At 35.7% G+C, this 27,189-nt stretch overlaps 1 protein-coding gene across 8 annotated transcripts in view; it reads left to right on the top strand.

Moving 5' to 3' along the window:
• Positions 1–27,189, top strand: part of DIP2C (disco interacting protein 2 homolog C) — a 581,014-nt gene that overhangs the window by 457,037 nt on the left and 96,788 nt on the right. For all 8 annotated transcript variants that reach the window (XM_031939601.1, XM_012551185.3, XM_023505023.2 and 5 more), the window contains 6 exons: positions 1,727–1,935; positions 6,044–6,158; positions 6,717–6,918; positions 13,695–13,804; positions 15,445–15,525; positions 26,404–26,527. In XM_031939601.1, coding sequence (XP_031795461.1) covers positions 1,727–1,935; positions 6,044–6,158; positions 6,717–6,918; positions 13,695–13,804; positions 15,445–15,525; positions 26,404–26,527 — 841 coding nt within the window. The remainder of the gene's footprint in view (positions 1–1,726; positions 1,936–6,043; positions 6,159–6,716; positions 6,919–13,694; positions 13,805–15,444; positions 15,526–26,403; positions 26,528–27,189) is intronic.

The raw sequence follows: 27,189 nt of genomic DNA, 5'->3' as shown, positions 1-27,189 counted from the left end.
TTCTAGGTTCCCACAGTTAAATGTCCAAGATCAAATTTTAACTGAGAAAGAAGTCTTCCTGACATTTGGGCTTGGCATTCTATCCATTATACCACCAGTCACTGCCCCAAAAGTTAATGTGCTATGTAAATAAATATAAGCAAATAGTAGCATTAAGTTATCTAACTATTACAAAATCTCTTCAGTTGAATGATCCTGCATATAGATTGTAAGGTAGCTAAAAGATTGGGAACAAATGAAATTACAAAAGAATAGAAGAAAAGAGACTTTTCAGAGAACATGATTTTAATTTTTATCAGTTCTCTTGGCCTTTTGGTTTCTAGTTTATCAATGATGAAAAGAAAGATATCATATACAACAATGTATTTCTAGTAGCTCCCATTAAAAAAAAAACAAAGAAAGAAGTAGAAACAGAGTAGGTAGTATCAACTGGGGAAAAAACTAATTTTTCCCCTTCCTCTTAAAAAAAAAAAAATCTTTGTTACAAGGAACAACTCCATAGGATAAGCTAGGGGGAGGAACATAAATGATATAAAAATACAAATACAAATAACATCAGTTTTAAAAAATAAAAAAGGCATGATGTAATTAAAGAAACAGTATAATATGAGGAAAAGAGCTCTGAACCTGAAGTAAAGAAAAATGGGCTACAAACATTTTCTAGCTTTGTGACCCTGAGCGTTTCAGTTTTCCCATCTGCAAAATGGGTATAATGACATCTGCCCCATGTCTCCTCATCTTGGGAGGCCCTTAATTTCCCCCATTTGATTCCTTGCCAAGTGTATCTAAAGGGGTTATATTAAGAAATCAAAAACCTAAAGGCAGGTGAGTTTTTAATCACAGATCTCCCACAGATTTGCTGTCATTTTTCCCTTTTTTAATCAGTTTCCCATTTATAAAATATTGGACTAGGCCTTCCTAGTTCTAAAATTCTAGGATTCAAGAAAAGACCAACAGGAGACAATTCCATGGTAGGCTTAAATTCCACTTAGGACTGATGTTTTCAATCAGAAACTAGATAGCCATATATTAAGATTATTGTGAAGGGCAATCCTTCATTGTTTATGAGGTTCAATGTCAATGAGGTGATTTGGAAAGTCACTTTGATCTCTAATGTTCTGTGATTTTGTTTATTTGTTGAGATTGGTCTCCCTATCTCATTCAAGCAGAAAGCACAGCAGTCATTTTTGGTCTAAGCCTGTATACAATCTTTGATCTGCTCTATTTTTAAGCTGAGTCAGTTCACCACTCTGTGGGCAGCCTGGTGCCCCCTCCATCCCAGTGGCTTGCCATATTGCTTCTGGAATTAATGCAGCCAGTCCTCTTTAGGCCACTGCAGATCAGAACTTCTGAGTTCAAGAAATCCACAACCTCAGTCTCCTTGGTAGCAGGGATTATCAGCGCCTGTTATATTCCATATGTATATTAATTTGCTGAATAATATATTTCACACACTACCAGAATTCTGGCATAAAGAATAGAACAATTAACAATGTGGAACCTATTTGCACAAAGTTTAAAAAAAAATCACGAGTTTTGACTTTTGTAAGTTATGCAAGTTATCCATTCTCCCCTAATATTTTGATGTCTTGTCCTTTTGGGCCAATTTAAATAATAATGACTTTTGGCAAAAATCCTTGCATAATAACTCTCATTAACCTTGTGCAGCCATTATAATTGTGAGAACAAAAGTTGTACTGTGAAACTTCTGTGTGTTTTTCCTTAGGTGTTTCCTATGACAAGTTCAGGGGCTCCAATCAGTGAATACCCATTTATAAGGACAGGATTATTGGGATTTATTGGACCCGGTGGACTTGTCTTTGTGGTGGGTAAAATGGATGGTCTGATGGTTGTCAGTGGACGAAGGCACAATGCTGATGACATCGTAGCAACAGCGTTGGCAGTAGAACCAATGAAATTTGTCTACAGGGGAAGGTGAGTTATACTTCCTTCATTTTTAGTATGTGGATCTGACAAGTCCTTTTTGATTTGATGATGAAAAATGTTAAATCAGGACAATTCACTTCACCTTGGGCCTCAGTGCTCTGATTTGTAAAGTGAGGCCGTTTTATTAGCTTATTTCTAAAGACTCTTTCAATGCAGAAATTTTTTTGATTCTTTGGAAACTTTGCAAGGCTTATGGAATGTATGAAAATATACCAAAAGATCTTTTAAGGTGGAAGTTTAAATGTAACAGTATTAGCAAAATGCTTTTTGGATTGTTCACTGTAATCTTTATTAAAACATCTTCCTTTCTAGACACTATTAAATTTAAACCCTACTTTCATGCAATAACAATAATGTACATCTAATACTTAAAGGAATTTCACATTCCCCATCTCATTTTATCCTCAATAACTCCATCAGATCGACAGTGTTTATTAATAATAATATCTCTATTTTAAGAGAGAGGAAAGTACTTGGAGAAGTTTTAGAATGATTGAATCTCAAGACTGGCCTGAAATCTGGACCAGCTGGTCCAATGGTATCTTCTCTATTCTATCTGCAACAAAGTAGATCCCTAACTTCTGCTTAAGGACCTTCAATGATAGGGAAACTCAACTTCCTGAAGCAGCTCATTCCACTTTTAGGTGACTCTACTTGCTAGGAAGTTTTTTCTTTTTCCCATTATGTCCATTAATTTTCCTAATTACCCTAAGATAAAGCCTCAGCATAATCTTTATTCCTTCCTTCCACTTCCAGACCTTTCTTCTGCTGTCATCACTTAACAATTTCTCCTTTGGAGAGTCAATTCATCCAGACACATTACCCTACCCAGACCCTGGTATCTACTGATCCCCAGGTCATACTACCTCCTTCCTTTCAATATTTCCTCTTTACTCCAGGCTCTGTTCCTGTACTTAAATATACATGTTGATGTGCCTCAAATATTCTGACTCCCCCCTTCATCTTCTTTCCTCATGTCCTGCCCATTACTCTCTGTAATCACACACAAGGATAGTCAAGCCCTTCATTTCTTCATTGGAGTACCATCTCCACAGAACCAATCTGGAAAGTGCTCTGGCTAACCATAGCTGTCTCTTTCATTTCTCTAGATGCTTTTACTACACTTGTGCGTATTCTTTGTCCTTACTGTGGTTTTCATTCTCTCTACTTTTTCCTTCTTTCCAAGTTCACCATGTTTATCTGACCTCATCTTCCTCCTTTTATAATATATTTCTGGTAAAGACATAGTCAGAATGGTTGCTAACTTTTTCTAGTTCTGCTCAGTAAGATTGTAGATAGTAGATATCATCTAAAGTTGTGGTTTGGAAAGGGAGTTGGGGTAGAAGGTACTATCAAATTGTACTGGCTAACTAGATTTTTACTGAGCAAAACTTGAGAAATTTATCAACCAATCCATTTCTTTACCAGAAATACAAGCCGGAGCCCTCACTGCTCATTGCCATTCTTACTTTTCCTCACTTGTTCCCCATCTCTCAAAATCCCAACATCTATTTCAAATCTTCTTTTCTTAGCCTTCCTCTCCTGCCCTTTTCTGCTTCTTTTCAACAAAGATTTATTTGCTGATTAGCTATTACTGATAGAATTTAACTTGTTCATTTCAAGTTCCATTTCTATACTTAAAATCCTTTCACTTTCATTCCCCAGTCTTTCTTCCTTTTGCTGTAATCTCAGAGGAAGAGATGATCCTTCTTGCCTAAGCTAACTATTTACAACTTTAATTACATCCTTTCCTCTCTCCTCCATGACCTTGTTCCTCTTATCATCCTTTCTCTTTGAAAACTGCAATTTCTCTTTATCCACTGGCTCTTTATGTTCTGCATACAAATGTACCCAAATCTCCCTCATCATTTAAAAAAAAAACTTGCTTATGCCACTCCCCTCAAGCTATTCTCTATCTTTTATTTTTCTATGCAAAACTCCTAGAAGAAGCTAACTCCATTCAAAGTTTCTACCTCATCTCCTCACATAAGTCTAGACTTAATAAGAACTCAGCAGTCTGCTTGTCCAATCCATTCATGAAAGAAATACTTAATATAGCATCAGACATCTGTTAGAAGACTTCCAATAAAGGAAAATCCACTATGTCCCAAAGCTGCTCATTCCACTTTGGGACAGCTCTACTTGTTAAGAAGTTTTTTTTTGTTTGTTTGTTTGCTTTTTTATTTGTTTGTTTGTTTGGGGTTTTTTTTGGTTTTTGGTTTTTTTGTGTGTGAATATCAAAACTAAATTTGTCTCTGCAGCTTCTATTCTTTGCTCTCACATCTAAGATAGAGCATGTCTAATCCCTCTTGCATGTAACAGATCTTCGGGTACTTGAATACAGTTTTCATGTCATTCTAAATGTTATCTTCTTCTTCATATATTGCCAGTTTCTACAGACTATTCTCCTGAGACATGTTCAGTACCTTTTATCGAACACTCTTCTGGTTGCCCCTTCTGTACTCAGCTTCCCAGGCAATTCCCTAATAGGTGTTATAGCAAGAGTCATTCAGCATTAAGAAAGATGGATGGAAGCAGGGAAAGGAGAGGGAAGGGGGGAAGAAGGAAGGAAAGAAGGAAAGAAAAAGGGAAGAGAGGAAGGGAGACAGAAAAGGAGGGAAGAAAGGAAGGAAGGGGAAAGGGAAAGATGAAGAAAAGGAAGGAGAAAGGAAAAACTTATTTGTTATCTCTTTTATGCTAGTTACTATGCTAAGTATTTTACAAATATTATCCTATCTGATACCAACAAAAACACCAGTAGGTAAGTATTAATTATTGTTATCACATATTGGGAGGTAAGTATCATTATATCTACTTTACAATTGAAAGAACTGAGGAGAGCAGGTGTTAAGTGACTTGTCTAGGATCACATAGCTGGTGTCTGAGACTGAATTTAAACTTGAGTCTCCTTTAATGTAGCCCAGGCCATTAAAACCCTGATCTCTTTCAGACAAACTACCGTGTAACCATGTCTCCCCCATCCTTGTCAGTGAAGTATACCAAATTTGTAAAATGCTTTTTGGAGCAATTTTTACCTTACTTAGAAATCTGTGAATGACTAAGACATGCCTACTACCGTCTTCCCATCCTGGTTGCATAAAAGACACAATAAAATCTATGATATGAAATCAGAAGATCTGGCTCTGAGTCTGTCTTAATCACCAAAATACACAATGACTTTAAATAAGTTATTGCCTCTTTTTCAGCTACAGTTCCCTCATCAATAAAGAGAAGGGCTTGGACTGTGTGGTTTTTGAGGTCCATTCCAATTTTAGTGCCCTATGATCCCATGGTCAAAATCTTGTGGAAAGGCTGTTTTTCAGTTGTTCAACTCTGTGCAACTTTTCACGATGCCATGGATGAATTGGCAAAAATATTGGAATAGTTTGCCTTTTCCTTCCCCTGTGTGTCCCCATTGGACAGAAGAACTGAAGCAAATAGAGGTTAAGTGATTTGTTTGGGATCACACAGCTAGTAAATGTTGAGGCCAGATTTAAACACAGATCTTCTCATTTTCAGACCTGGTGCTCTATCCACTGCCACATTTATCCATAGAAAGGTAGATTTGCTTAAAGGAAGAGCCAGAGTTCACAGTTTTGAAAGTGAAACTACAATCCTGAACCAGAACTACTTTGTGGGTCCAACCTCAGGTGATGAAACACCGACATCAGTGTGGCACTGTAGAGTCCTACACTGCTATTTTTTGTAGCTTCTATATAATTACATTCTGAAATCTTGAGTCTTTATTAAAAGCTATAAAAACTTGTTATAGGAACTCGGAGGTTACTGAAGGCAAAGGTTTCAAGTCCTGTTTTAAAACCTGGTGCTGTTTTTGCCCTCACCCCATCTTTAAGGCTCTTCTCTCTCACCCTTGCTTCCCTCTCTTTCTCCCCCAAAGCTATTCTTATACTAATAAGTATGTGGGAGCCGGAAGTTACAATTTGTCTTTTGAAGAAGTATTAGATGAAGCTGTGATCTTCTGAACTCTATAATTAATAGTGGTTATAAAAAGTTCCTTTTTGGAGCAGTGAAAATCCACATGGTATCTCTCCACAATGCAATCTTACCCATTGCCTTTCTTCCCTGCCTTCCACAGAATAGCTGTGTTTTCAGTGACTGTCCTTCATGATGAAAGGATCGTTATTGTTGCAGAGCAGAGGCCAGATTCCACAGAGGAAGATAGCTTTCAGTGGATGAGCAGAGTTCTGCAGGTAATTCTTTTGTTGTCCCTGAAAACTCTTTTCTTTTTCTTATTTTTCAGCATCTTATTCAGCCTTTGAGGTTGCTGTCTGACCCTTATCAGCCATAGTTTTCCCGTGTCCTATTGTTGTGTTCTGGTTTTTTTCATTACTTCTGAACAGAAATTGCATCCAATGTGAAACTGATAGTCTGTTTCCAGTTAACTGGTCAAACAGATTAATAACAGTAGATCAGAAGGGTTAGCAGAACCTTATTCCTGATGCTTTTCACTTCAGCGAATCTCAGAGGTAAAAGTTCATTAATGCCATCCTAAAAGTTTCATTCTCTTTCTTCACTTCAACCTAGATTATCACTGATATTTCAAAAACCCAAGTAAGAACAAAAATACCCCAAACCTGATCCCTGACAGATTAGAATGGCTATGCATGTTTTTGAATTATTATGTTTTTATGTGGGACTCATTACTGGTATTGCTCATTGGTGATGGGTATTATTTAGCATTGTTCTACATAGTTAGTGAATGTTTCTGGTTTTGAACATACTGAAACAGCTTTTGGGAATTTTTCTAGGCTATTGATAGTATCCATCAAGTTGGGGTTTACTGCTTAGCGCTGGTTCCAGCAAACACCCTTCCCAAAACACCCCTGGGAGGAATACATTTATCGGAAACCAAGCAACTTTTTCTGGAAGGTTCCCTCCATCCCTGCAATGTTTTGATGTGTCCGCATACTTGTGTTACCAATCTGCCAAAGCCTAGACAGAAGCAACCAGGTATGTTTAATAATAACTGGATTTATTTTTTTCAGGTAGACAATTTGTACCTTTAAGGCTCTTCTGCAATATAACTTCTTACTTAGATATTCTGATTCATTTGGCCTTACAAAGTAGGAAACTAAAGTCAGCAAAGACCAGCCAGATGATGAAAATAAGAATTCTTGTAGAAATATTTGTCTGCTGAACTAATAATTGCTTTCTAGTCCCTTTAACATCATGTCTCTAGGGTGATAATGGAAGAATATGCTGGTGAATGTTTAAAAATCAATACTCCAGAAATGCATGATCCGGTTTTTATGTTTAATTTGCAATATAAACATTGTTTCCATCACTCTGTTGAGACAACACAATAATTGGTCAAGACATCATTTGGAGTTTTTGCTAATTTCTGAGATACAGATGTTCAAACTAAAAATATAACAATTAGCTTTCTCAAGCTGATATGAGTTGGTTTCAATATATCCCTAAAGGAAGTATATACTAGACCAAGAGTAAAGAAACCCAATTCTAATCTTCACTCCATTGTAAAGAAACTCTGGGACCTTATATAAGTTATTTAATCTTGCTATATTTTCCTGACCTCATCTGTAATATTGATTAGTATTGCCCTTTCTCCTTACTTCATAGGGTTGTTTGGGGGGAATGGGAGGCCTAGAAAAGCTGAGACTTATTCAAGATCATCAAGATTTAAAGCCTAGATCTTTAAGGTAGAAAGGAAAGAAGAAAGGAAGTGAGGGAGGAGCTTACTACATTATAATCTGTCTTGTGAAGGTAATTTCCAATTGTGGCCAAGCCATTCCTTCAATAAGAAGTAGACAGTCCATTTTCATCATTATCATATCAGCCTATACTCTCCCAACAATACACTCTACCTGTGTCTAAAAACCCAGGGTCACTTCTACATTCCAGAGAGCCACTGAATTTAAACTTTTATGAAGAGTTATCTTAAATATATCCATAAATAGAAAAAAGATTATCAGTATTTTTCTGATATAGGCTAGTTCTCTCAAAATGGAACTCAGCTAGCCAGACTTATTTTCCATTTTTCTAGTCAAATTGTATTTTCTTTGATTACTATTATCTTTTTTTCTGAATAATTTTTTCTTCTAATGACTTTCTTAAATGGAAATATAACAGAAGTTGTTCAAAAATTTATTTCATCTCCTTTTGTCTTTTCTTATTTCTTGGCTTGGTTACTCATATAAACTGTAGGATTGCAGTTCTCAGAGATATATTCATTTCTCTAAATAACATATGTATAATGGTTTTGTTCAGGGAGACATTAGGAAACATAATGCATCACACTTCTGTGAACGAATTAAAAGGATGAAAAATCACCTTTTGTGTCTCATATTATCTCAGAACATAAATAATGTTGGGAATCATAAAACAACAATTACTTTATCTAGACATATCTGTTTCTGTCTTATTAAAATTTATAGTAGAATCAGAACTCACCAGTGGGTTATTTAGTATAAAATATATGATTGTGTTCTGCAGCTCAATACCCACTCTACTATTTGAGCCATTTCATTACCACAGACCAAGTAAATCACTCAGACAATCAGTGGTTCTAGATACAAAGGAAGAGACGTGAATCCTTGAGAGGTGAGCAGGGGAAGACCATTTAGATATGGTCAACAAATCTATGTTGGAGACGTGCCCCCAAATAGGATGCTATTCTAATGACCAGAGGGATTGATTATTTTGTCATAGATCAAGAAGAATTCCTTTTATATCTCCTGGATTATTATAGATACCATCTAAAGAGAAAAACTGACATTCTTCTGATGATTAAAAAAGTCTACAAAACTAAGGAGATTGTATTATATTGAGCACAGCCCATTTTGCTAGAATCTGAGAATTGAAAAGATGATGCAGTGAAAGATCAATACCCCTTTTATATGTTTTGTATTTGGGGAAAATTCTCTTCAAATTGTTGATTTGTTTTTTTTCTATTAATACACTCTTGGAGTCAAAAGACCTAGAGTCAGAAATGGATAGAAGGCCTAGACTCAGGAAGACAAGTTCAAATCCAACCTCCCTTACTAAAATTGCAAGTCATTGAAGCTCTTTTTGCCTCAGTTTTCCCTTATGAAAAATGTAGAAAATAACTACCTACCTCCTAGGATTATTGTAAGAATCAAATGAGTTAATATTTCCAAAGCCTATAGCATAGAACCTGATACAGAGTGAACACTATATAAATATTAATGATGATAGTGATGGCAATGATGTATGATCTTAAGCAAATCAATTTATTCCCTCATATATCAGATGATTGGTTTAGGCTAAATGTTTCAAAATTTCCCTTCTAATCTTTGTAGCCAAATCCTTATCACAATAAAGATTATTTGGCATTTCCTATATGAATAACATTGGAATACAACCTTCAAATAAAAGTCCTCTCCCCATATATGAACAGATATGTCTATTTCTACATATAAAGATCATTGCTTCTCTTCAGGAGATGGGTATCTTGTGTCATCTTCCTTCTTTACAGCATAATTATTTTGGGAAAAAACATCATGTAGATGTATTTGTATTCAACAATGAAGACATTAATTGGTCATAAACCTGCCAATGAGACAATCCAGTTAAATCAAGCAGTAATGGTAGAGTTTTTGAGATTTCCTGGAATGCATTTCATTAGAGAGGCTGGGGGATGATGCTACTGATGACAATTATGTGCAACATAGTCCATGGAAAGCAACAGTGTCTCAAAGGGAAGAAATATTTCTTATGGTTGTGAATTATCTATCTGGGAGCATCTGTCCTAGATAAAGCCTCTGCACATGCCCCAATATGAATTTATCAACCATTGTAGAGAGATCAATAAGAGCTAGACATGTAGGTGCTGATAAATCTATAATTGGGAAGGAATAAATGGGAGCTAAAGATACCTGCATTCTGGGGACACATCTCCATTTTATATATTCAGTTTAGAAGAAGAGTGATGTGCTACAAGAATTTTTCTTCCATACCCTCCTTTCTTTAAGTAGAGAGGAAAATCATCTGTTCTCGGGGAGGATAGATTTTTATAAATGAGAGTTTTTTTGTCTCCTAGCAACAACTAGAGAAATATGTTTTCCTGGCTTTATGAAGAGCATATAGCCTAAAGTTTCCAAAGTTGCATAAGTTGAGGTCAGTAGAAATAAGTAAGATAAAGAGAGGAACTGCATCCCCTAATTATAATGGTCCTACAGAACATACAATATGGAAACCCCATGTCATTCATATATACATTAGATCGATCTCTAGATATCTGGTTAAAAGGAATATCTTACCTAGCATTCAGTCACAGTGACTTAAGACACTAACAAGAGAAAGTTAACAAGCAAGATTAAAGACTACAAGTCTATTTAATTATCCATACAAAAGCAATTAAGTCAAAAAGCTCTAAGTAGTACAGTGGTTCTATTCATTTTGGCCACACAGTTAGGGTACCAAATTTCTTTTGTATTTTGTTGTGAGGAGAATATTTGTGTGCTGCAGCATGACCACTTTACCAAGGAAAAAAGCTAATCCTTACTCCTCCCCATCTCCACCCTCCAAATAGTACATGAAAATCAACAAAGGCTCTGCTAAAAACATTAGGCACAGTTTGATTATCGTACATGCTGACTAGCTTAAAAATTGCCTGAAACTGGACTGCCAGAATGGCAGCCCAGAAATCCGTCTGTGAAGGTTCCTGTCATCTGGAGGACTGGGTTCAGTTCTAAGTGCTGATAAGCTAGAAGATATACAGTAGAAGACACTGGATTGGTTGAAGGCTTTCATCGATGCTGTAGGAAGATCATTTGAAGGAGCCAGCATGTTTATTCTGAAGAAGAGGAGACCAGAGGGAAACCTCACTGTCTGGGAGGATTTGAAAGGCTGTCATGTGAAAAAAGGATTAGCTTTGTTCTGTTTGTCCTCAGAGGGCCGAAGTGGAAGCAGTCAAGGGGAAGTTGCAGAGTCATAGCAATTAGAGCTAGCCCAAAATAGGTTGGGTTTCTTGGGGAGGTTCAGCTCCTCTGTCACTGGAGGTTTTCATCAGATGCTAAATGGCCATTTGTTGGATGTATAAGAGAATCAATTCTTTTTCAAGTATGAATCTTTTTCAAGCACCTGAACTCCATTCCAGCTCTGATACTCTGTGGTAGTGAACCTTAAATTCTGATTCTCCACTTTGCAGTGCCCCATCTTCATTAGAATGGCTTTTTTTCCCCTTGGCTTTGATTGGTTTCATCCTAGAGCCAGGTGGGATCTCCTTGGTTGGGACTGACATCTAAATAAGGACTATTTAGCTTCATAAAAAAAATCAAGCTGGTCTTTTTTAAGTAACCAATAACTGTTTAGTGACCATCTAATATAGAGCCAGTATTATATATTTTCTTTCTTTAAAACTGTATAAATAAACCAGGAAAATCGAGTGGTTCTTATAATGAAGTGCAAGTTAACTAATGAAGCTTTTCCTTATTCCATCTCACATCCTTTAGACAAAGTTATCAGTGGCATATTTGTTTGTGTCTATATGTTCATGTGTCTATGTATATGCATATATTTGTTTACATTGATATTACATGGTTTTATCAGTATAGGAAACTCCCCCTACCAATGCATCTGAACAACTCTTGTACAACTTGCAGTCTTGCAGAGTTATTTGGGGCACTGAGAAGTTGTGAGCTATCCACGATCACACATCACTATAACAGGCTGCCTTTCATGTTAATGTGTAACATGTATTCATCCATTTAACCTTAGTTTCCCTCAGTTTCCTCAACTGTAAAATGGGGATAATAACAGTATCTACCTCCTAAGGTTGTTGTGCAGACCGTATAAAATAATCATTATAAAGTACTTATAATGCCAGTTCCTGGCACATATTGAACACTAGTGGTTTTATTATATGTTATTGTTGTTGTGGTGACCAACCTCCTGGTGATAACCCTTTATAATTGGACTACAATAGTCCTTCTTTGTAGGTGTCTACCTATAATCTTGACCAGGTTGGTCAGAGCATTTCCAGCTTGGGGTACTCTCTAGCACATTATATATTTATTTGATCTAATCTGGTAGGTCCAGAACTTTAATGGCTACAGCCTTTGAAAACTCAGGGTGAAGTCCATTCCACAGAGACATTAGGATTGTAGTGAGAGTGTATATCAACAAGTGTGTACTTATCTTTGCATATGAATACATGTGCATTTATAGATATATCTTACCTGATCACATGATGTTTTTTTCACAAACGTAAGAAAATTTGGATAGGGGATTTCAGTTTGTATTCCCAACAAGAGACAAACAAAATCTGACCATGATTGATATGTAATTCTAGCCTGAAAAAACAGCACCACTGTAGCCACCAAACACTATGATTTGCTTTGACATAGGAATTTTAAAAACTCAGTGGAATATTCTCCCCTAAAGTTTAAAATGTGCTTGAACAAACTGGCAGCTCTATCTCATTACATGCCTATCTTTGTTTCTCAGGGCCATTCTGTCAAAAAGAAAAGCAGGCACTGGGTCTGCCAATGGTGATATTTTGAGGTCTGTAGGTTAGGCCCCTAGAGGTCCAAGGAATCATTAGAAATTCTGAGGAGTTCTATAGTTCATAAAATGAGGCAATTATTTTCATTTTTAAAAATCGTGCTTATCATACATTATAGGATCATAGGAGCATAGATTTTGATTTAGAATAGTTTTTACAGGCCATAAAATTGAACCTCTTCTTTTTTATAGATAAGCAATTAGATACCCATTGAGTTCAGTGTCTTAAGCAGGGTCGTGTAGTTAATAAGCATGTGTTGCAGGATTTGAACCCAGTAGTTCAGATCAGTGGCCCATTCACTAAACCAGACTTTCTTTCAATATAACTGCATTATACTTCAAATGTTCTTAAAACAGAAGAAAGAAGCAAGGAATCTTGATGCAATAGGAGCACTCAATTGAGAGTTCTCACACTCTCTCTTCTATGTGTTTTGTGTGTAGTCTTGAATAAAACATTCTATTAGTTTAGACCTAAGTTTCCTTAAAATAATGAGTAATTATAGAATTTTTAAAAAGTATTCATTTTGCAGTATCTTTTATTTCAAAGCAGTTTCTGTTTTTAAGTGCTTATTGTAGATTTACTGAGAGTACTTGATATTTCTTCAGTCAATAAAATGGATAGTCAAGTGATTCTTCTTCCTCTCACCCCAATAATCTTATTCCTGGAATCTAACTCAAAAGATTTTGCAAAATGTAAGATTTCCCTTTTAGGAACTCCTCCATTATGTGTAGTAAAGGGGAGGGGTAGTGACTGAGGTAATCCAAAATAGTTATTTCTCATTTGGATTTGGAATATATAGATATATCTATATCTATCCATCTATATATAGTGTGTATGTGTGTGAGGAGGGAGGACAGACGAAAGGAGGGAGGACAGACGAAAGGAGGGAGGACAGACGAAAGGAGGGAGGACAGACGAAAGGAGGGAAGGACAGACGAAAGGAGGGAAGGAGAGAGGAAGGAGAGGGAGAAAAGGGAAGGAGAAAAGAGAGATGGAGGGGGGATTTACTAGTACCTTATATTTAAATCAGTTTGCACACCTTGAGTCCAAAATAAAACTTTTCATTGTGATTGATTCAACCCAAGATAGTTAAAAATTAACATTTTTGGTCTCCCTGTAATTCATGTTTCTTTTAAAATGCTATAAGAGCATTTCTCTCTAAGGATGCCCATGGGGAATGATACTAATTTGGGGTGGAACCTTATAATTTTCTTTACAATTTTTTTCTGTCTCTCAACAGAAATTGGCCCTGCCTCCGTGATGGTGGGGAACCTTGTGTCTGGGAAAAGAATTGCTCAAGCTAGTGGCAGAGACCTTGGGCAGATAGAAGACAATGATCAGGCCAGAAAGGTAAGCCTTGGGAGTGTTTGCACTATAGTTTCTATGAATGTGAAGCTAATAAAAGACTAATGTAGCCCTTTGCAGACTTGGAAGATACTGTCTGTTGTGAAGTGCTCTATACTCACTCTAGCTCTGAAATAGAAACACGTTGTTTCATAGGGCTTGTAGACAGATAGACACTTTTTAAAGAGAAACAATAGATATGTTGTCAAAACCATTGAATGATATGAAAAAGGGGTGACCTGAGTGATATTTCATCCTTTAATTTGATAATTTAGGGGAGTTGGGAAGGAATTCTTGGAAATCCTTGCTGACTTCATTCCACATCCCTTAAACTACCCAGTGTTCCAACCATCCTTTTTCCTCCTGTTCCTTCTTTCCCTCAATTCTTCTCTGCTGCTGTAACTCCCAGTGGAAGCCCTGCTTCTGACCTTTCTTTAATGAAGCTCTTGCTGCTTCAGATTGTGACACAAAACTACTCAGAAACCCAGGTATGAGAGCTAAGTTTCTTCAGAGTAATTCATGGTCTTGAAGGCAGAAGAGTGATACTAATTAGAAACACAAGTCCTGCTTTTTAATATGATTTTTACCTTAAACACCATCTTTCCCAACATGTAGGGTTAGAAATGCCCATTATTTTCACTTTTTAAAGACCTAAAGTAGTACTAAGTGTTTAATCATATCAGATATCCAATACTTCCTAGATAAGAAGGAATCTTACTTTAAATATATAGTTAATTGGACAAAATCACCATATAGCTGTAGCTACCATTTTAATAGAAATGAGCAGAAGTTTATCTACAGCATAAAGTACCTCACTAGGCTATAAGATTGTTTTATTATAGGTCACATCATTTTCTATCTCCCCTATATGTATATAGTACATTTATGTATATTTGTGTATTGTCCAACTCCATGTATGCCTTTCTCTGACTTTCTGTTTCTATTTCTCCATGTATATATCTGATATAGTCTGTCTGTCTGTCTCTCCTTTGTCCTTCCTCCCATTCTCCCCCTTTTCTTTTGTTTTTCTTTTTCCCCTTCTCCCTCCTTCCCCAGAATGTGGGACAGCCCATTGGTGAAATACAAGCATTGTAATTATCAGATAAAGTGACCCAGTGGGATGTATATAAATGTGAGAATACTATGCTTTCTTTTAATATGAAGAAATCCCCTCTAGTGATAGTCTGCTTAGTTCAGTAACTAGTTTAGGAATCTTTATTTTTAAAAAAAAAAATCTAAATACAGAGGGGCTCTAGGTACCTTTTGAAGCCTTACAAGAGACATAATTACAAATGTATTCCTTATGTAGGGAGATTTGACTTGTTTTGCCCATGTATAAATTTAGGGTTTCCACACCTACTAGGGACTTTGGTCTGTGAGCCAACAACTCAGAACAATATAAAAACAGTGAATTGCATTAGGCCAAAAATTATAACCAAGCTGTTTATTCTTGGTTATGTTTGCAGAGGATTTTAGCTGCGGAATATAATTGTGCTGCCTTTCCTATGCTATTTGGATTGGGGAAAACAGCTGCTGGAAATGATCCTGAAAGTTTTCCAGACGGAATTGGCTTATTCTGTTGTTGGAAAGGAGAGTAAAGGCCCCAGTTCCAATAGCCTGAGCCTAATGATTGTGCTTTGTTGTAGTTCCTGTTTCTCTCAGAGGTTTTGCAGTGGAGAGCTCAGACCACACCTGATCATGTCCTGTACACGCTGCTTAACTGTAGGGTAAGCCATTTTTTGCCTTGTGCTTTAGAAATTTCACCTTATATAAAATGTATTTTACTTTAGAGTTTTTGGTGTCATTGTTTTTCCTTCTTCATAATATTCCTGGCTTGGTCTTTTCTTTGATTTCATTCTTCCTTGTTTTAAATAGTTTTAAATTTATCATCACTTCTTTTTAGTTATTGATTATTTTTCTATCTAAGTAGTAATATTTATCATTATTTATAATTTAAATTCAAATAGGTACAATTTATATATAGCAACATTGTTTGCAGAATTCTTTCCCTATTCCTCCCCTTCCCCAACTCTTGAAAATAGAAATATGTGTATTGCATTGAAATTTTGGTTTAGAACTGGGATTTCATGAATGTGAGGAACTTCCAGGTGTGGAAACTCCCTCTATCAACACAAGTCAGTAGTTCTTCTATACTTTCCAGTCTCAGCAAGTTGGATACCCAAGCCTGGGATACCAAGAGATTAAGTGATTTGTTCACAGTCACACAATCTTATTTAAGGGAAATAGGACTTGAATCCATGTATTCCTGACTTTGAAGAATCATAGAGCTTGGGAGAACAACTCTTGTTGTTGCTGTTTGGGCATTCCCAAGGGTGATATCTTGACTAGATTAGATTGGATTTAAGGCATGTTGCACAAAGTCATCAATCTCGCTCTCTCCTCCATAGCTATTCAAGTCCAATTGCAAGACAAAGGTTAAGATGATGGGTGATAGTCCAGAATGCAATGGGTAACCACGACCTTTCTAAATTAAGATCTTTCCCATATTTTTCTGAGGCCATGTTCATTCAATTTCTAAGGGCTAATTAAAAATTGAGACAATATATAGACCAATTTACCATCACAAAAAATGTCAGTCTATGAGGCGAAGACTTGCAATAGCAGGATTTCTTAAATTTTTTCCACTTGCAACCCTTTTTCATCTGAGGAATTTTAATGTGATCCCAGGTATATAGGTATATAAAATAAGTGTACATGCCAAACATTTACTGTTAATAAATCATAATTCACAATCCCCACGTTCAGTTGCATTACCCCATATGGGGTTGTGAATCAGTTTAAAATCTTTGCTCTAAAGGTTCTATGCACTTCACTTTGCATAGGTTCATGTAAGTCTACCTAGGTTTTTCTGAAAGTATCCTGTTCATAATTCCTTATAGCACAACAGTATTACATCACAACTTGTTCAACCATTCCCAGTTAATGGGCATCCCCTCAATCCTTGGTTACCACAAAAACAGCTGCTATAAACATATCTGTACTTAGAGGTCCTTTTCTTTTTCCTTTGGTCTTATTGGGATACAGACTTAGTAAATACCTAGTAATGATAATTCTGAGTCAAAGGACATTATACATAGTCTTGAAAGTCCTCAGAATGGTTGGATCAATTCACACCTCCACCAATAAGTGCATCAATGTCCCATTTTTTTACATCTCCTCCGATATTTCATTTTTCTTTTCTGTCCTGTTAGTCAATCTCATACCTATGAGGTGGTATGTCAGAGTTAACAATTGCATTTATTTTTGAAAAAGAAATTAGTCTGACGATTATATTTAAAAGATTCAGATTCTTTAGTTTACAAAATATCATTAATTTTGAATTGAAGGTATACTATAAAATTTGAAGGAACATCTTTTCCAGACAAGTACAAGAACATACAACACAATCTATGTTCTATATCTCCTATCCACTCCTCAAAAGATCTTCTTAGTGATCTAGCTTGTCCAAAGAAATCTCTCTGCTTTCTTTGTCCTAGAGTTTTTGTCTCAATACCATTTAATTCAAGTAAGTTTCTGTTATGTGCTCAGCATTTCATAGAGTATACAAAAATAGAAATGAAAAACAGTCCGGTCCTCAAGGAGCTTACATTCTACTTCCTTTTTCCATAACTTTACCCAGAGTTATAATGGTTTCTGTAGATGATGAAATCATAGGATTTTAGAATTAGAAAGCATCTTTTCACTTATCTAGCCCACTATATGGATGAAAATATTGATGGCCAGACAGGTAAAAGGAGTTATTTGTGATCTCCATCTGAAAACATAAAGGCAGCAGCACATGTAGAGCCAGTCCACTATAACACAGGCAGTCAAGATATCACCCACCAGAAATCTACTTTAAGATATAATTTGAAGCACATATATTGATTGGCTTATGCCTGCTCCAAATTATTCTAAAAAATTACAAAAGAACACATGTAAGTCATTAGGCTAAAGAGATAATACAGACTAAAAATAAATACAACTTTAAGAATATTCAGTTAAATCCATAACTAATCAATAAAGCTTCTCAGCTTACTAAGGGAAAATTGTCATTTCAGAATACAGATTTAACTTTAGAGGTTGATATGGTAGAAGACCCATATGATGATCTCCTACAAATCACCCAGTGATACAATATAAGAGACACACTACTGGCATATTGAGAGCATTGGTATGACCTAGTATATACTCCTGAATCTATAGCTATTTAGTTAATTTACAGAATGGTAGCTCTAAAAATTGTGTTCCATTGAAAATGACCAAATTTTTCTGAAGAGGACAAACAATACAGCCAGATTTCAGTCGATAGGAATGAAACCACAAATGAAAAGTTTTTAGTTAAACTGAGGAAAAGAGAGTTTGCAGACATAGAAGGCTCTTTGATTCCTATAGAGACAGCTTAGTATTTCTCAAACATTGTAAAGCTGCCAACAGCTGAGAACACAGAAAAGAATTATTGGACAAAAAAATTTCCATATACTGAGAGCAATTCCAGTTCTAAACAAGAAGTACTATGTTCCTTCTATTTCTTAATTTTTGTTTTCTCATAGTTAAGAGTTGTAATTCTTATCAGTGTAGGGACCTTGTCACCAATTTGGATTGACAAATTTTCTGTACCCTATAGAAGATCATTATTTTCGAGTGGGAATGAACCTCAGAAATCTTCTGGTACCACCATTTTATAAATATGGAGACTGAATCCCTGAGAGGTGAATTAATTTGCATAAGAATGAACATTACCCCCCCACCCACCCCATATAAAAGGCAGAACCTGAAACCTGATCTTCCCATCCTCAAGGTCAGCCCTCTGTCTACTGCATCATAATATTTTTGTTCCATTATGTTTCAATTCTGATGGTCCAAAGGTGTCAGATTCAGGCAATTACATTCAGTTACTTTTTCTCCCTTCCTAGAGAAACTGATTTCCTATTTGAAGGCATAAGACATACTTTCTAGAGTTGTTATATTGTCATTTCCACTTAAAATTATCTGCAAGCTAGTAAAGAATCCTGATGCTATCTGACTAGCTCTTCATTTTCAGGTAGATTACCAACTCCTTTGGAAATGATGGAACCTTTGGTTCATAAATGTGAGTGATTCTTGACAATATCTGATTACACTGTTGTGCTCTGAGGCCCCCTCATCTCAAAGTCCCTTCCCCTTCAACGGCATTGCAGTGAATAAATACTAGAGCTGTGCGCTTGGGCTTAGTGATGAATAAGGATTAGATTCATTGCAAATCAAAGAAAATTCTCCATTCTTTGAATTTGGTGAAGGAGAAAGAAAGCGAGAGAGAAGGAGTTGAAGGTAGGGAGGAAGGGTAAGGAAGGTGAAAGGAAGAAGAGAGACAGAGACACAGAAACAGACAGAATATCTATTATAAGAATCTTTTAAAAATCCGCAGCCAAAATTTCAATTGTCTTTACTTGTAATAATGTTTAAGGATATAGACTTCTGATTATTTGCTCATTTTTTCCTATTTCTTCAGGCTTGCCATTGTTTTATTACATTAAATTTTGCTGAAAAGTGTCTATGACAATAAAAAACACTAAGATTACTTATAGAGCAAGGATTTTCAGGGTGTGTTAGCAAGACAGATATAGACAGACTGAATGAATTAATGAGTGAACAAGCATTTAAGAGCTTACTATATGACAGGCACTTTACTAAGCTCTAGGGATGCAAATATAAGCAAGCAAAATAGATGTTGCCCTCAGGGAACCTATGTTCTAATAATGTGGGAAGACAACAAATAAGGAAGTAGAAAGGGGGTGAAAAGTATATGATATTGGGGTGATTTGGAACTAATGGTCAGAAAGTAAGATGGGGCCCTGATTTTGTGCAAGATAAGGCAAAAGCTTGATTTTTCAGAGCTCACAATGGTTCCATGGCAGAAGTTCAATGAGAAGATAAAAATGATGACATTTGTGGAGGTGATGTTGTTTTAAGTTGGTAGAGAGGAAGTGAGGTGAAAACTTATACTATTAATCTTTTAAAATGTTTCCCAAGGCTATTTTTGAGGTCAGTAATACTGTTTTTTGCTTCTTTTATTGAGACTATTCTACTAGATTCTTTTTCTCAATTCATTCTTCTTCATATTAGCTTTACAAAGAGAGCCCTTAGATTTTCCTATGAATGATGTTAAGGGATTCAAAGGAAGAACTATCTACCTGGAGTCCAGTAACTTGCAATAAAAGATGCTATCTGAAAAAGGTCACTAAAAAAATTAGTGTTCTTCCCTTTGAGCCAAAAGTTTTTATTAAAGCCATCAGAGACCAAGTAGTAATGACTAATGGTATGGGATTCAAATGTGAAAAATGCTCACCTGTAAAACTGTCATTAAGCCAATGACAGAGCCTGGTTGGAAGGTCATTCAGTTTAAAAAATACCCACTACTTATAATGGTACAGTAATGTTCCCAAATTGTTTGGTGCTTTGGAGTATTGCTAATGTTAGACAACTTGGTGAGATTAAATTTTGCATTTTTATATGCCTGCCAATATAAGAAGCATTGAGTTCCAATTATAAAATAAATTGTGATAAATAACAGTTGTTTTCATAATTCATATTATGTTGTGCTCTTAGGACAGCAATAATTAAAACTGGCATTTATGTAGTGCCTTATAGTTCATGAGGTACTTTGTATACTTAAAAGGGGTATAGTAGTTATCTGCATTTGTTTGAAAGGGTGTCAAGGGTATCATCCTCCAGAAGGATTAGATATATTCTTTTTTGGTCCTATGGACAGAAAATAGGAACAAGGGACAAAAATTGCAAGGAGGAAAATGTAAGCTTGATGTAAAGACATCCTAATAAAAATATCTATCCAAAAGTAAAATGTGCTGCTTTTGGAGGTATTTTGTTTTCCCTTATTTGAGGGCTTTAAGAAAAAGCTGAATCACCATTTTAAAAATACCTTATGTTAAATAAAGAGATTCTTTTTCAGGTGCAAGTTGAATTAGATGGGCCCTTAGATTTCTTCCCATCTCTGAAATTCTGTGATTCTGTTTTCTTATGAAATCCTCACAGCCCAGGCTAAGGCAGGTAATACAAATATTATTCCTTTTTTTTTACAGATGAGGAAACTGAGGCTCAGTGTGATTAATTGACTTAATCAAAGTTGCCTAGCCAGAAGTCACACTGGTACAATTTTCCATCAGAAACGAGTAAATTATTCCCTGCCACTATAGAAATAATATTTAGTTGGTTACTTAAGATACAACTGGAGTGTTCTGTGAGATTTTAGTTTTTGTTGACAGTAATGTAGCTCTAGAAAGCCATTTGTCAGAAAGCTCATCTTAATAGTTTTCCTTGAATATTGGAAAAGAAACATCTATTTATCTTCCACATAGCTGCTGAAATGTTGTTTTTTTTTCCTTAAGTGTAAATATGAGCATTTCTCTCTTCTAGTTAAACTATTGTGGATTCTATTGTCTCTAGAATAAAATATAAATTTCTCTTGCTTTCCAACTTTAGATATTCCTCTTTTCACTTAGCAGTGTTGCTAAACTGATCTTTCTGACCCTCACACAACACCCTACTCCATCCCATCTTCATGCCTTTACTCTGACTGTATCCTATCACTGCAATTTTGTTTCTATGCTGGTAATCCCCAGAGCAGAATCTCCTGACTTTGAAAGAGGTTTGTTCTTTGTGTAAAACTATTTGGTGATTAAACCAAGTTACTATGTTCTCATCTGGGATTTTTTTTCCCTATGAAATAGCTCAGTCTGATGCAATGATCTAAACTGACCTAGCCTCTAGTCTTGGACCTGCTGTTTCTTGTGTTATATTGTACAAGTAACTTAACCTCTCCAATTTTTATTTTCCCCTATTGTAAAATGAAAACATTTAAACAGATCTTGAATGTGCCTTCTGGGTCTGAAATTCTAGAATCCTAGCCTCTGAGTCCAACTCAAAACCTATTCTCAGAGATAATCACTGATTCTATTTAACTTCTATGAAGAATCCATTTTCTCACAATATCTTTGATCATAGGAATGTCTCCATTTAGGTTTGCACAGATTTTTCTGTTTCCTTTTTTTTTTTTTGGTCAGGTAAAGCTGTCATTTTCTATCAGTTATTTATCCCAGTTTTTGCACTGCCCTAATACCATTATAATCTTTCCTCTTACCCTTTTTTGCAAGTCACTTTCAGTTCTATTGATGTTTTTATATTGCATACATTTACAAATTTTTACCACTTTGTGAAAGGAAACCCTTGAAGAATCATATTGTGTGTTCCCTTACTATAAAGCTTGTCAAATGGAAAAACAATAAATCAGAATTGAGGGGGAGGGGGAGGAATTATACTATATTTGTGTTATCTTTCAGTGTGTGTCATTTTCTCTATACCCCCAAAAAGATAATCAAGGTATAATATAGGAAATGTTAAGGAGTCAAAAGATGAACACCCTCTGATATAATATTAGAAATGCTAACAATTGTAATTAGGAAAAAAAATCACAGGAATTAACATTGGAAATGAAGACATCAGAATATCATTATCTGCTGATGACACAATAATGTATTTAGAAAATCTGTCTCAACGATAAAATTGAGGTAATAAATGAGATCATTGAGGTTGAGGAATACATGAATTCTGTACATTTTTCTTATATAAAAGAGACTCTATTTACAATAACAACAACAAAAACCCTAGCAAATATTATAGGAATTAAGCACCAATGACTAAAATAAAGGAAGACTTAAATAATTAGTTACACTCATTGTTCACAAGTAGATCTGATAGAGTAAAAATGACAATACTTCAAAAATTAATTTAATGTAATAGCCATCAAAACACAAATAGGTTGTGTCATACAACTCAAAACACATTTCCTGGATACATCTCAGAGCACTGACCATCTGAGCTAATTAATTATGCCTTTTTCTATAAAATGATTTTAAAAAAATGCATCATGAAGTATAGTTGAAAGAGCACTGGAAATGAATTTGTGAAACCTGGCTTCTGGTTCTAGTTTGGATTAGACACAAAAGCCATGTGGCCTTAAACAAGACATTTGAGCCTTTTGCATCACAATGAGTAAGCATTTATGAAGCACCTACTACATATCAGGCACTGCACTAAGCACTTTACAAATATTATCTCATTCAATCCTTCCAACAACTGTGGAAGATACATGCTAGTATCACCCTCAATTTACAGAAGAGGAAATTTAGGCAAACCAAGGTTAAGTGATTTGGCCAGAATCACATAACTTTTAAGTGTCTGAGGTCATATTGGAACTCAGATTTTCCTGACTCCAGACCCAGAGGTCTATACACTATGCTCCAGTTGCTTCTAATGTAAGAAAATAATAAATAAGTTTTTGAGGGAGCACTAGCTTCTGGACTGGGATATTATCCTGAAGGAGGTAGCACTTGAACTGGACTGTTTAAAGGGAGTTTGGGATTCTAGTATGTGCTGAGACAAATTTGAGTGAAGCAAATCAGTTGAAGTAGAACTGTAAAGAAAAGTAGTATGTAATAAGCCAGGAAACAGCCAAATGGGGAAGGATTCCAAAGGCCAAACAGACGACTTTACATTTTATCCTAAAGGCAATAGGGAACTAGTAGAGTTTTTCTAGAAATATCTGAAGATTGATTGGAGAATGGAGAGACTTGAGCCTGGGAAAAACCTAGGAGTCCTAGGTACAGTTTATGGGGATATATACAGTGGTAGCCACATTATTGGAGAAAACTAGACAGAGTAATGTTGTACATGTAAAACTGACCAGATTTGACAGTAGATGAGATAGGTAGTAGGAAGGAACATGAGTAGTCAGGGAGATAAATTTGGGTATCTAGAAGGATGGTAGTGCTTTCATCAAAAGTAAGGCAGTTCAGAAGAGGGGTAGGTTTGGGGAAAGGAGACAGTTCTGTTGGGAGCATATTGAGTATGAGATCTACAGAGGACATTGAGTTGGAAATATTCAAATAGACCAATCGTAACATAGAACTGGAACTCAAGAAGAGTCCTCTGCATAAAGATGATCATGGAAGCTTTGTAAGTCGATGAAATCACAGAGTAGTTCTAGAATGAGAAGAGAAGAAGAGGTCCCAGGATAGAAAATTTGTGACTTGATGGTTCATGTCTGTAACACGGATAATGACTTAATAAAACATGAGGACTCCCAAGTAATAGGAAGAGGACAAAGTGAGAGGAAAGGGTATCCAGGAGAAGAGTGACTAATAATATCAAATGTTGCGAGGAGCTAAAGAAAAGATCCCCCCAAAAGGTCACCAAATTTGCAGCTAAACAGTTATTGTGTCTTTAGAGAGAACAGTTGAGTGTGAGATCAGAAGCTAGCTTGCATGGGGTTGAGAAGTGAGGGGAGAAAATGAAGACACCAGCTCTTTCTAGGATTTTGACTACAAAAAAGGAAGAGAAACAAAGGAGACTTGAATGGTCATGTGAAGCTTTTTTTGTCTTTTTTTTGGTGTTTACACCAAACAGAAAAAATATATGTGGAAAGGTTGAAAATTAAAGCGGCAATTTAAGGAGCCTCATCTAGAAAATTAACTCTTTGGACAAATGCAAAATATCCACACTGAAATACAAGTATCTACTTTCAGTACATTTAACTGTCTCAGTCATAGTTTAAGGAAACTTAGACTTTTGATTTTTACATCTTCAAACCCATTCACTTATGTGAAGTCACTTATGTTTCTCTTCAGAAACAGCCAGCACAAATGATTATATATTGCTTATCAAAAAAAGATGTTTTGGTTTTTTTTTAAGCTAGCTAATTATTCAATTAGTACCTTCAAAGAAAAATCAAACTCCTATTGCACAGCTTTTTTTATTCCATTGCCTTGAGCTTCAAGTTGCCCCCTCATCCCGTTATACTATCATGCTGTCTTAATCCAGTGGTGTCCCAGAAAAAAAAAAGGAATGAAAATCAGATTTCAGAGCAATTTCCTAAATCTGGCAAATCCCATGACAATCTTCTTTCAAGAATCATCCTTCTAGTTGCAATTCTTCTATGATACTCTATTTCCCTGTATCCATATAGGCTATTCTGGATAGAGATTATACTCTAATTAGTTTTTTTCCACTTCTGAGGTTTTTACAACTGACTTCCTGCTGACAAAAATAGCTTCTTATTATATAAAAAGCTCCAGGCTCCTTTTTTCTACTGAACTTTTAAAACTACAATTTGAAGAGGACAGAAAACTATTAGACAAAGTTATATTGCAGTTTCTTCACCCTGGGAAATGCTATACCCCAATGGTGTCAAACTCAGATAGAAATGGAGCAATAAGCCACCCATAAAGATCCCTGTGGGCTACATATTAACCTAGAAAAGTATTAATGTTCTCTATGTTCTATTGTGTGTTTATTTTGTTAAATATTTCTTTGTTATGTCATAATCTGGCTTGTACCTTATTTGAGGATATTGAGGTGGGCCACAGATTTAATAGCCCTGCTGGGACATTATGGTATGAAGTATATGAATGCAAAGAACAAATATAAATACTGACTGCAACTTATATCTTCATTTAATTACAGAGTTGTTTTTATTTTTTTATTTTTGCTATAGTTTTCTGTTTATTTTATGTGTCATGAGTACCAGACTTGATTCAAATTCCTGACCTGGATTCAAATTCTAACTCAGATACTCCCTATGTTATTGTAAAAATTGTATTATTTAATCTCCAAACCTCAGTTTCTTCATCTGTAAAATGGGGGTATTTTTACTTACATCATTTCCTTCACTACAGTATTAGAAAGAAAGGTTTTTTTTAATCTTAAAGTACTATGTAAATGGTCGCTGTTGTTGTTTTGAATCTTGTATCCTTATTTGAAATCATTCTTTATCAATGTTTTTTTTTTCTCAAAAACCTACTATTTAGTACTCCTTCTAGATAAATGTAGTTTCCTATTATCTTGTGATTTTGATAAATTTTTTTGTATGGGTAATGATTTTTGCAGAATCTGGCTATGGAATATCATAGATCCTTATTGATATTCCAAGTCCTTAAATCACCAGAATGGTGCATTTACTGCCATATTTCAGATAATTATTTAAAGAAATATCCAAGTATTTCATGTACATGCTCCCAAAGGACAAAACCAGGAATAGTTGATCAAAGTTGGGAAAAGGCTAATTTTGGCTTCTTATTAAAGAAAACTCCATATTAATTAGAGCTTTCCAACAGTAGAATGAACTAGTGATGACTGGTGGTGGGATCCTCTCCTTGGGGGCCTTCACATAGAATTTGTATGACTTTTCCTCGAGTATGTTACAGAGGTATTCCTTTTTTGTGTGAGGGTTGGACTAGAGAGCCATTAAAGGTCCTTTCCAACTTAAAATTCTGTGAAATATCTTATACTATTTGAAGTTCCATGTTTCAAAGCTATCCTAATGCTAATTATGATAATAATAACACATTTATATTGCATTATAAGAATTATTAAATGCTCTCCTCAAAACAAGTCTATGAGAAAAGCCTATACTCCATGACATAATTGATCTATAATAGGTTGTCTTTAAGTTGTCTTTCTAAATAGTGTCTCCCTTGGTCAGAAAGCAAAGTAATTGATGGATTGAAAAAGCCACAAATCCTTACCTGGTCTGGTCTTCTCTCAATATTCAGGGCACGATAGCCAACTCCTTGACATGTGTCCAGCTGCATAAACGAGCTGAGAAGATTGCTGTTATGTTGATGGAAAGAGGGCACTTGCAAGATGGAGATCATGTGGCCTTGGTTTACCCCCCAGGTGAGAGGGCAAAATATAGGGTTCCAGACATCTATGACCTCACTACCTTGCCAAGAAACCTGTTATAATGTACCCTGGTGCTCATCAGCAAATACACCTGTGTAATCCAAAACCTCTCACAGTGAATTCAATTCCTAAAAAATTCCTAGATGTTCCCATTTCATTTTCTACTCTGGAAACTAAAATTAGATTATTGAAGTTTGTACAAGGGTCTCCAGGGGTCCTCAAAAATTTTAAATAGGGGGCCAGTTCACTGGCCCTCAGACTGTTGGAGGCCCAGACTATAGTAAAAACAAAAACTTTGTTTTGTGGGCTTTTAAATAAAGAAACTTCAAAGTCCTGGGTGAGGGGGATAAACATCCTCAGCTGCTGCATCTGGCCCGCGGGCTGTAGTTTGAGGATCCCTGCTCTAGACACTACATTTCTAGGCAGCACAATTCCATGATGGGTTAGTTACAAATTTCAAAAAGAAATTCCAATTTGCAAAGATGTTCTTTTTGCTTAAACTTATTCCATTTGCTAATTTATTCTGTTAAGCATGTGCTGTTGCTTATTTAATCAATAGTAATTAAATGTTTTTACTAGTAATAATCACAAAATTTAAAAATCTCTCTGAGAAATGAAGGAAAGATTAAAGTTCTGGCGGCTCCTTGGGCATTAAA

Source organism: Sarcophilus harrisii, chromosome 5 (genome assembly GCF_902635505.1).
Source record: "Sarcophilus harrisii chromosome 5, mSarHar1.11, whole genome shotgun sequence".
NCBI classification, from domain to species: Eukaryota; Metazoa; Chordata; class Mammalia; order Dasyuromorphia; family Dasyuridae; genus Sarcophilus; species Sarcophilus harrisii.
The sequence above is the reverse complement of the archived record's forward strand: the minus strand, read 5'-3'. Positions and strand labels throughout refer to the sequence as shown.